General features: G+C 37.1%; 2 protein-coding genes across 2 annotated transcripts; both read right to left on the bottom strand.

Annotated features, from left to right (window-relative positions):
- Nucleotides 1-540: 540 nt before the first annotated feature.
- On the bottom strand, nt 541-2,002 carry LOC18590066 (uncharacterized). Its single transcript, XM_007015358.3, has 2 exons — nt 1,595-2,002; nt 541-1,475 (listed from the first exon to the last, which is right to left on the bottom strand). The coding sequence occupies exons 1-2, from the start codon at nt 1,902-1,904 to the stop codon at nt 757-759; spliced, it is 1,029 nt and encodes a 342-aa protein (XP_007015420.3). The 5' UTR covers nt 1,905-2,002; the 3' UTR covers nt 541-756.
- Nucleotides 2,003-8,693: 6,691 nt separating this feature from the next.
- Nucleotides 8,694-10,900, bottom strand: LOC18590064 (uncharacterized). Its single transcript, XM_007015356.3, has 2 exons — nt 10,401-10,900; nt 8,694-9,653 (listed from the first exon to the last, which is right to left on the bottom strand). The coding sequence occupies exons 1-2, from the start codon at nt 10,819-10,821 to the stop codon at nt 8,935-8,937; spliced, it is 1,140 nt and encodes a 379-aa protein (XP_007015418.3). The 5' UTR covers nt 10,822-10,900; the 3' UTR covers nt 8,694-8,934.
- Between the last annotated feature and the right edge of the window lie 557 nt (nt 10,901-11,457).

Genomic DNA, 11,457 nt, shown 5'->3' with positions numbered 1-11,457 from the left:
TATTTTATTAAGTTAATTTTAAAAAAAAAAATTAATAATTTCATGACAAGTGATATAAAAAAAACTTAATTTTAACTTGATTTCATTTAAACACTTTTCTAGAGAAGTCGATGGAGAATTATTGTGGAATAGGATGCTTTTAGATATCTCATATCGAGCAGGCAAGGAGTGTTGTGGATGATTTGTAAACAGGATGTACATATTACCCTTTTGGGGGAGGGTAATGGAGGAAACAACAAGTCAAACGATCTAAAGCTAACATGTAGGAGAGGGTAATGGAGGAAACAATAAGTCAAATGATCTGAAGCTAACATGTACGATAACACGCTTTTTCCACTTAACAAACTCTGTGGAGGATGCTTCTCTCCTCGATCATACATAATACTGTTTGTTTTTTTTTTCCTTTGACTAGAAGATGGAAGCACTAAAGGCAAATTCGATTGGCGTGATGCTTCAAGATTGAAAACCATTCTGCATGCATTAACTAGAGCATACCGAGGGCAATTGGTGGCCATAATGTAAAGATAAACCATGTATATATATATTGAAAAGAAAAACAAAACTTTTAGATCTTTGAAAACAATAGAGCTGTATACATCTGTTTAAAATAATAATGTGCTGGGCAAATCTGTAGCCCTTATTGGTGTTTCAATTACAATGCTAATGACCCCGCTGAAAATTTACATACATTACGCTGCCTTGTTATCAAACAACAATATGTATGTAATTTATTTTAATCATCATTGTGGTAGTCCCTTAGATGGAAGCAAAACCGGCTTGTCCTTTGAACCTGCAAAGTTTGCAGAGAGGAGAAAAGAGGGATGGCGTTTGGTATTTGTCCTCCCCACCCATCATCGGCATTGGAACACCTCTCTTGACAGGGCTAACATAGTCTGCCCTGTAAGTCTGGCCTAGCACTCCTTCCACGCGATCGCTTACATTAGTAAATTTGAACTGTGTCTCCAAATGGGCAAAAGCATCATCAGCTGGCAATTGGTAGTTGTGAACCTTATTTTCCCGTTCTCCAATAGCTCTAACCTTTACGTTCAATTCAACCAGCCCTGCAACTGTCACTTTAACACTATTGGTATCATCAGTTCTTTCTACGACCACTTCTCTTTCTTCAGAATTAGTCCTCCATTCAGCCTCTCCATCAGTGGGGATGTTAACTGCTTCACCGTCCCATCTCACAGTGAGAGCATCAAAGCTGTCATCCCATTGAGAGACTCTCTTTGCAGCGAGGACGAGAGTGTGAGTGTCGAACATGACAGCCAGGGCTTGCACCCATGTGTAGTCCCGAGTCCTTCCTTCAGGTCGTGTTCCGATGAAGTGTGCATTGATTTGGAGGTTATCATCTGATACAATGGCAAAATTTCCTCCCTTGGCTCCATGGAAGTAGAACATCACTCCATCACCACCAACAAACCTTGGATCATAACACAGAGAGCCATATCCATTACAGTTTGGTCTTCTCCCTGTCAAACGACTTAAAATTTATCAGCATATATAATACTGTAAAAATACATTGCTGCATAAGAATTCCTTGAACAACATACAAGCATAACATAGAAGAGTACTTAAGTAGGAGACTTACATTTGCAGGTGACTTCACACTTGCTACTGCAATCAAAGAAGCATCCTTTATTCTTCTTGTTCTTCTTGGGCTTCCTCTCAGGGCATTGAGCCGGACATGTGAGTGTCTTGCCATTACATGCCCCTCTTGCTTGGCACAAAACTCTTTCCTGTCCTTTATTGCTTGGTTTCAGAACATCATAATGTGTTGAAGCAGCATCATAGGGTGCCTTCTTGCTGTTGCCTTTGCCATTACCTTGAGCATAGCTCGCGTCCATGGAATTGAACACTAGAGCAAGGGTCACCAAAACGAACGAGTATATTCTACCCATGTCTGTATGTTTAAATGCAAGCGTTTGTGTTTATGACTTTGCTTTTCTTCTCCTTCTATTGATCTTCAAGTGTTGCAGTTTGGACAGGAGATGCTGAGACATGGTGTGAAGAAACCTATATAAAGGCCAGTTGGGGGGGCAATCTGCCTAGAAACTCGGTTAAAGCCATGTGAAATTTCTTCTTACTATAAACAAGCAGTTGAGAAACAGCTCCTCTTTAATTTTTATGAGTCTTCTGGATCTGTCCATTTGACCATATGAAATTGGGAGGACTACATTTAGCATTATTGTTATGGTTGCTAAACTTAGGCATAGGACTTGCTTGAGATCGGAGACAATAGCCTTCTGAAATGATACTAGTAATTTTGATGCTTCTAGTTCAAGCACTAATATTCTGCTAGCCAGTTGAGCAAGATTTATGACCAACTCAAGGTGCCAAAAAAGTCATTTAGCTGCAGGATGAGACTCCAAATTGAAGGATTCGACTTTGCTCCCTGTAAACGTTAAAGGAGCTGCACACTTAATTAAGGGGTGTAACAGTCCTCTGTTTTGGTAATGAACAGTTTTTATCTCTAGATGTTTGAAATGATTCTTCTGAAAACGAAGAGAAGTGGTTTCTGATTCTGAAAAATTTCTATCATGCTGAAATTTCTATGAAATGAAAAGTGAAAAACACCCTTTCTTCAGTTTGAAGTGACTCAGGGAAGAAAGTAACGGGTAATGCACTCTCTTGGCTCCTAGCTTTATGCCTTTAATGCAATACTATGGTCTGCCTCGAACAAAACACCCTCACCCAACCCCACTGGCTTTTTCCTTTGTAATTATTATTTTTTTAAAAAAATTCTCTTTTTTCTTTAGGTACACTTGAAAGAATTAAGAGGAAAAGAGTTATGATTGTCATCAAAGTATCTGTTAAGTCAAACGGCACATGTTACAATGGAGAAGGAGACAGTATGCAACTGAAATCCACAAAATAAGAAGGTAATTCCATTTTGTTTACCACATGGTATTAGATCATTGTGATTTACGAACTAGTAATGGGTTGTAATGCCAGCTGATAACTTTATACAGACATATATGAAGTAGTATTGTATATTTTCAGGATGGTGCTTTAATAAGTGAGCTGCATTTAAAGAAACCAGTTCAGCAGATTGCAGTAAAGGATGCAAGTGGATATATATATATATAAATCCATCAAGGAGTGAAGGGAAACACACTTCTGACATTGTAATTAAAGTATAAACTCCGCTACTCGCTTAAATTCTTATCACGCTTTGTCATGTGATTAAACCTCTCATAATGGCCGCCTTGGATCTCAAAGTTTCCAAATTAAAAAAATGGCTCTTGAAAGTCAAACAACTCTACAGTTCTGGTTTCTGCACACCCCCAACCGCCCACATCCTAATGGAATTTAAAGTCTCGGTTGCAGAGCATGACATCAACACTTCAAAGATAAGGATGTCCATATGTCAAAACACATGACTTAGAATTTTATCCTTAAGCAGTTAAGCAGTTTTTTTTTTTGAAATAAAGGTCACATGTTGTGAGCCGTTAAAAGACAGCAGTTATAATTTATGCTGTCTTTGATCCCCTATTTTTAGAGTAACTGTTTCTTGCTCTTATCCTCTCAATATTTGTGTATAAATACACTTACTGCAGCAGTGAAATAATCAATCATTCCTTGTTTTCAATTTATCTCTTTTATGAAATTCTCTCTTATAAATATTCTCAAAAGATCAACATGGTATCAAAGCGTTTTTGATTGATCTTAAGGGACCTTGGCAAAATAGTTTCAAAACATTTATCTTTTACAAAAAAATTTTTCTTTATCTGTTCTTTCTGTCAGACTTCAAAAATAAATGGCTTCCTCCAATTACAGCATTGCTGCTCCTCCAGTTTTCAATGGCAACAATTATCCCATGTGGGCTGTAAAAATGAAGGCATATCTAAAGGCCTTCGACTTGTGGGAAGTTGTGGAAGTAGGAGGAGATCCTCCTGCCCGACAAGCCAACCCAACAATTGCTCAAATGAAGCAATACAATGAAGAAGTAGCAAAACGGTTTAAAGCTTTGTCTTGCATCCACTCTGCTGTCACGGATGCAATCTTTGTAAGGATCATGGCATGTGAATCTGCAAAGGAAGCTTGGGACAAGATAAAGGAAGAGTTTCATGGTAGTGATCGTACAAGGCAAATACAGATTTTAAATTTGTTGAGAGAATTTGAAGTGCTAAAAATGAAAGATGAAGAAACGATGAAGGATTATTCTGATAAAGTTTTAAGAGTTGTAAATCAATTAAGACTATTTGGTGAAAATATAACAGAAAGAAGAGTTGTCAATAAATTTTTGGTAAGTTTGCCTGAAAAATTCGAATCAAAAATTTCCTCTCTAGAGGATTCTAAGGACCTGACAACTATGTCAGTATCAGAATTAATAAATGCTTTACAAGCTCAAGAGCAACGCAGAGCATTAAGGCAAGAAGACCATGTTGAAGCAGCCTTGGCTGCAAGAAGAGTTGACAAACGAACCAGTAGTGGAAGTCACAAGAAGTCTGAATATGAGAAGAAAGACAAAGACAAGAGGTATGAAGAAAAGAAACAAGGAAAGAAAGGGCAATTTCCACCATGTTCCTATTGTAAAAAGAAGAATCACATTGAGAGATATTGTTGGTATAGGCCTCATGTAAAATGTAGAGCTTGCAATCAAAAGGGACATGTTGAAAAAGTTTGCAAAAACAAAGAAAATCGGGTTGAAGAAAAAGCTGCAATTGTGGAACAAAAGGAAGATGCTGAAGAAACACTATTTATGGTTATTGAATCAAATGACTCAAAAAAAGATAGTATTTGGTTGATTGATAGTGCCTGCTCCACGCATATTACAGGTAAGATTAAGAATTTTCTTGATCTAAATAAAGCCTACAAGTCAACTGTGGAAATTGGAGATGGAAATTTGCTAAAAATTGAAGGTCGTGGCACTGTTGGTATCACTACTAAGAAAGGTATGAAAACCATTGCAAATGTTTGCTTTGCACCTGAAGTTACTCAAAACCTTCTAAGTGTAGGGCAGTTAGTGAAAGAAAAAAATTCACTTTTGTTCAAAGATGAACTGTGCACGATTTTTGACCCATCTGGTAGAGAAATAGCAACTGTAAAAATGAGAAACAAATGTTTCCCATTAGATTTGAATGAAGCAGGTCATATGGTTTATAAATGTGTTTCAAATGAAGCTAGGTTGTGGCACAGAAGATTAGGCCACATCAACTATCAGTTCATAAAGAACATGGGATCTTTGAATCTTGTCAATGATATGCCAATAATTACTGAAGTTGAGAAAACATGTGAAGTTTGTCTACAGGGCAAGCAAAGCAGGCATCCTTTTCCTAAACAAAGTCAAACACGAGCCACAAATCGGTTGCAACTCATACATACTGATATTTGTGGTCCTATTGGCACTTTATCACTTAATGGAAACAAATATTTCATTTTGTTTATTGATGATTTCAGTAGGTTTTGCTAGATATTTTTTCTTAAGCAAAAGTCAGAAGCCATTCAATACTTTATGAAGTTCAAAGTTCTTGTGGAGAAGCAAACTGATCAGAAAATTAAAGCCTTAAGATCAGATAATGGCTCAGAATACACTTCAAATGAGTTTAAAGCCCTGTTAACTCAAGAAGGAATCAAGCAATTTCTTACAGTACCCTACAGTCCTCAGCAAAACGGTGTGAGCGAGAGGAAGAATCGTACTATTATGGAGATGATCAGATGTCTATTATTTGAGCAACAAATGCCAAAATACTTTTGGGCAGAGGCTGCAAATTTTGCTGTGACTTTGCAAAATTTAATACCCACTACAGCTTTAAATTCAATGACACCATTTGAAGTTTGGCATGGATATAAACCATCTATTTCAAATGTGAAAGTATTTGGCTGCATTGCATATGCCCAAGTTCCCCAGCAGAAAAGAACCAAACTGGACTCAAAAACCCAAATCTCAATCAACTTGGGTTATAGCAGTGTTTCAAAAGGATATCGATTGTTTAATGTTGAAACAAAGAAAGTTTTCATAAGTCGAGATGTAGTGTTCAATGAAGACATTCACTGGAATTGGATGAAGAATGAAATTGCAGAAAATAACAATGATAATGTTGCAGTAAACCTGGATGTTTTTGAAGAAGAAGCAGGACATGAGTAAGATGATAATATCGATGACATACCAGTAAGAGGAATTCGATCTTTACAAGATATTTATGAGCAATGTAACGTTGCTATAACTGATCCATGTTCCTATATTGAAGCTGCATCTGATAAACAATGGAAACTTGCTATGGAGGCTAAAATGACAATGATTAAAAGAAACCAAACTTGGATTTTGGTTGATAGACCAAAACATCAAAGAGTTATCAGTGTAAAGTGGATTTTCAGAACCAAGCTAAACTCTGATGGCTCAATAAATAAATTGAAAGCCAGGTTGGTGGTGAGAGGTTTTTCTCAAGTCCATGGTGTGGATTTTTTTGAGACTTTTGCTCCAGTGGCAAGGCATGACACCATTAGACTTCTTGTAGCACTTGCAGGAAGGGAAAAATGGAGGATTTGGCACATGGATGTTAAATCTGCGTTTTTAAATGGGACTATAAGTGAAGATATTTATGTCGAGCAGCCTGAAGGATTTGTTGAGAAAGGCAAAGAAGACAAAGTCTGTAAATTGATCAAGGCTCTTTACGGTTTAAAGCAGGCACCAAGAGCTTGGTATAAAAAAATTGATGCTTATCTGAGGAGTAACAAATTCTTTCGCAGTGAAAGTGAACCCACCTTATACGTGAAGAGTTCGTTGGGTAAAATCCAACTTATTGTCTCAGTTTATGTAGATGATTTACTTATAACTGGACCAAATAAATCTGATTTGAACAGCTTCAGAAATAAAATGAAATCTGAGTTTGATATGAGTGACTTGGGTGAAATGAGTTATTTCCTTGGTTTGGAAATTCAGCAAAGGTCAGACTTTATCTGCTTGCATCAAAAAAAATGTGCAGGAGAGCTGTTAAAAAGATTTAAGATGGAAGGTTGTAAGCCTGTGTCTACACCACTTACTACTGGAACCAAACTGTGTAAAGATGATGGAAGTACCTTGGTTGATGTTACTAAGTATAGGAAATTAATTGGTTGCTTGCTATATCTCTCAGCATCAAGGCCAGATATAATGTATACCACTAGTCTGCTTTCTCGATTTATGCAATCACCTACAAAGACTCATTTAACTGCTGCAAAACGAGTTTTGAGGTATGTGAAAGGGACTCTAAATTATGGTCTTTTGTATGGACAAGTTGAAAATAAAGAATTGGAAGGGTATAGTGATAGTGATTGGGCTGGGAGTTATGATGATTCAAAAAGCACCAGTGGATACTGTTTTTCTTTTGGAAGTGCTATGTTTAGTTGGAACTCAAAGAAACAAGACATTGTTGCTCAATCCTCTGCTGAAGCAGAGTATGTGGCTGCTGCGTCTGCAACAAATCAAGCTCTGTGGCTTAGAAAGGTACTTTTGGATTTGAAGTTTGAACAAATAAATCCAACTGTTCTCTGGTTAGACAATCAGTCTGCTATTGCTCTGGCTAAAAATCCAATTAATCACAGTAGAACCAAACACATCAGGATAAAGTTTCATGTAATACGAGAAGCTGTGACGAACAATGAAGTTGTTGTAAATTACTGTGGTACTGATGATCAAATAGCAGATATTTTTACTAAGGGATTATGCAGAGAAAAATTTGAGTTGCTTAGAAGCAAACTGGGAATGGGCAACGTCGACTTCAAGGAGGTGTAATGGAATTTAAAGTCTCGGTTGCAAAGCATGACATCAACACTTCAAAGATAAGGATGTCCATATGTCAAAACACATGACTTAGAATTTTATCCTTAAGCAGTTAAGCAGTTTTTTTTTTTGAAATAAAGGCCACATGTTGTGAGCCGTTAAAAGACAGCAGTTATAATTTGTGCTGTCTTTGATCCCCTATTTTTAGAGTAACTGTTTCTTGCTCTTATCCTCTCAATATTTGTGTATAAATACACTTACTGCAGCAGTGAAATAATCAATCATTCCTTGTTTTCAATTTATCTCTTTTATGAAATTCTCTCTTATAAATATTCTCAAAAGATCAACACATCCCTTATGCTTACAATGTTATGAAAAGCTTTATATTTACAACAAGTTGCATTAACTTATAAAAGAGAATTGCTCAAGTCAAATCCATTAGATGTTAACAAGTTCACCTTGAACCTGCTGAAAATGCGGCTTCTTGTAAGAGAATGTCATATAGCAAGTGGGGCATTTCGTTTCAATCTTCAAAACCATCATATATATTGTTTCACCAATAAGATACAGAAAGAAGTAATACCATATCCTTACTCTTCTATTATCCGGTATATATAATATACCAGTTCAATCTTTTGAGGTTAGCCTTCTTTACTCTTCTGATTTATGAAAATCTATGATGGTGAGTTAGATTACGGCGGGAAGACTCTGTCTGTAAGGTCTAAAATTGGCGTTTAAGGAACAGTTTTCTTTTCTGATATTTAACTTTGAACATTGACTGCTTAATGGCAATTGCTTACTAGGCTGCCTGTCTAAATTAGCTGTTGAGTTGCTTCTGAAAATGAAGGTTTCAGAACAAAGAAATCTTAAGGGCTCCGTGGCCATATATGGCCAGAAACTTTCATTGTTCTTGTTTCTGTTGAATAAAGCTATGAAGAAGTCAAACACAAGAAAGTTGGTCCTGTATAAGTCTAGTAATGAAGGCACTTCCTCAGCAAGATTAACATTTCAGCATTAAGAAATATTTTAAGCGCATAAAAACTAACTAATTGTATGTATATGATGGGCAACTTTCATATGGCCCTTATTTGTTTAAAATAACAAAAATAGGAAGGTAAAAAACACGCTAAACGAGATGATTGACTCATCTGTTTAGTTATAAGCTTGGTTCATTTGCAGAGAACAATATATTTCTTCTCTGATTATTATCAGCATGGAGAAACTCTTCAGATGCTAGCAACTCCAGATGGTCTCTGAAACCTGCAAGCATTGCAGAAAGGTGAAAAGAGGGATGGAGTTAGGTACTTGTCTTCCCCACCCATCATTGGCATAGGCACCCCTCTCTTGACAGGGCTAACATAATCGGGCCGGTAAGTCTTTCCCAGGACTCCTTCGACAAGATAACTCAGATTGATGAATTTGAATTGTGTTTCCAAGTGAGCGAAGGCATCATCATCAGGTAACTGATAGTTGTGAACCCGGTTTTCTTCTTTGCCAATTGGTCTCACCCTTATGTCGATCTCCACCAGCCCAGATACTTTGACTCTAACACTGTTCTTGTCATCAGTTCTTTCTACTAGCACTTCTCTTTCTTCACCATTAGTCCTCCATTCAGCCTCTCCATCATAAGGGATGTTAACCGCCTCGCCATTCCATCTTACACTGAGAGCATCAACATTGTCATCCCAATGAGAAACTCTGTTGGCTGCAATGACAAGAGTGTGAGTATCAAACATGACAGCCAAGGCTTGCACCCATGTGAAGTCACGAGTCCGTCCTTGTGGTCTAGTGCCAATGAAATGAGCATTGATCTGCAACTTATCATCTGAGACAATGACAAAGTTTCCATCCTTTGATCCGTGGAAGTAGAACATAACTCCATCACCGCCAACAAAACGAGGGTCGTAGCAGAGAGAGCCATAGCCCTCGCACTTTGGTTTCCTCCCTGCCAATATATAAGGACATTCTAAAATCAGTCCGAGTTAAAATGTACTCTTCCATGCCTTAGAGTTGCAGCTTGAAAGTAATATCACAACAAACTATGCTTCAAGGACAGAAGAACGTTTTCCTCTATGTCTCAGTTAAGCGGACAAAGATCTTCCTCTGTACCTTTGGGATAATTATGTCAACCAAAGTACCCATATACTATTATTCTAGTTTTCTTTCAAGGTTGGACAAGTTAAAAGAGTACAAGAATTACTCCTCGACCTTGGCCTTCTATTGGTTTTTATTTAAAGCTGTTGTAGTTACAAGATGCTTTATATTTTGTCTTCCTTTCCTTTTGTATCAATGCTACTTGATATTGTGGAATATTTTAGAAGATAGGCAAAAAGGTAATCTTCCATACCCTATATGTATGGAAATTGGCTTCCATAAAGCCCCTAACATACTCTCCTTTTACACTCTTATCTCTCTAATTTTTCTTACTACTACTTATCATAAACTGGCTTCAGCTTCGGAGAGTCAATCCGGAGCCAAGCTCCGGTCTCTCTCACTATCCTTGCATGTCTTGAAGATCGATATTGGCCTAGACCGAAAATTTTACCATCAGCACTTGGCAAAGTAAGCTAGAGAGTAAATAGAGAGCTCCTACAACTTCCAATACCATATTCACAGTAAGCCATGACTCCCAAGTATATATAATGAAGAAAAGAAGAAATAGATGCATAGTGATTAAGTCAAGTAGGCTTACATTTGCAAATGGCTTCGCACTTGCTGCCGCAGTTAACATGGCATGCCTTAATCTTCTTATTCTTCTTAGGCTTCCTCTGGGGGCATTCAGATGGACAAACAAGGGTCTTCTGGTAACAAGCTCCCTTTCCTTTGCAGTATGCTCTTTCTTGGCCACGCTCTGATGGTGACAAGTTGTCATAATCCAATTCACCATCGTTTTTCTTCTGCTTATCCTTATTTTTATCCTTTTCATTGCCCTTATTCTTTCCCTTACCGTTGTCATTGTAATCGTCGCCATTGCCTTTGCCATTGCTATTGCCCTTGTTGTTGCCATTGCCCTTGTTTCCATTCCCTTTGTTGCCTTTATCATTACCATGCACCATGGCAACTTCTGTGCATAGTAATATAACAAAGAAAACCACCAAAATATATGACTTCATCTTATCTATTTGTAAGTCGTAAAAGTCTTAAAAAAACGCAGTAAGATGTTTCTTTCTCCTCCTTGTTTGGACTTTCAAGTGGTCGATCAGTGGAGGAGAGATGAGAAAAATTGTTGCACAAACTGAAGCTTTATAAAGGGTACGTCAGCAGGAACTAAGCCCCTGGGAGTTAGGACGATAAGGACAAAACTTTTTGTGATTCCTTGCTTCATTCCCAGGACAAATTGCAAAGGAAAGAGCATTTCAGGAGGAATAAATTACATGCAATAATTCAGGTTTTGAGTATTGACCAAATAGCTGTAAAATATTTCTTCAAACCAAGTCTATGTTGTCTAACTTTACTTGAGCTCATTGTAAAGTAGCTTTAGCTCCAAAATTCAGTATAGTTCAATCAATCAGCCATAAATAAGTGTTTGCTTTAGGTGTTAGAAAAGTGTTTCCTCTGTTGCTTTCTATTTTTTATTAACGAAGATTCGTGATTATCAAGCATTCTCAAAAGCAATAGACATTTACTTATGCGGGAATCAATATTAAAGAATTTGCAGAGACAACATATTTATAATATGTTAGGATTTTGAATATTAATCGGTTTTAATTTCTATGCTAATTTCATTTATATATCACGAAACTTAATTA

The sequence above is a fragment of the Theobroma cacao genome, chromosome 9 (assembly GCF_053813885.1).
Source record: "Theobroma cacao isolate CCN51 chromosome 9, ASM5381388v1, whole genome shotgun sequence".
Lineage (NCBI taxonomy): Eukaryota > Viridiplantae > Streptophyta > Magnoliopsida > Malvales > Malvaceae > Theobroma > Theobroma cacao.
The sequence above is the reverse complement of the archived record's forward strand: the minus strand, read 5'-3'. Positions and strand labels throughout refer to the sequence as shown.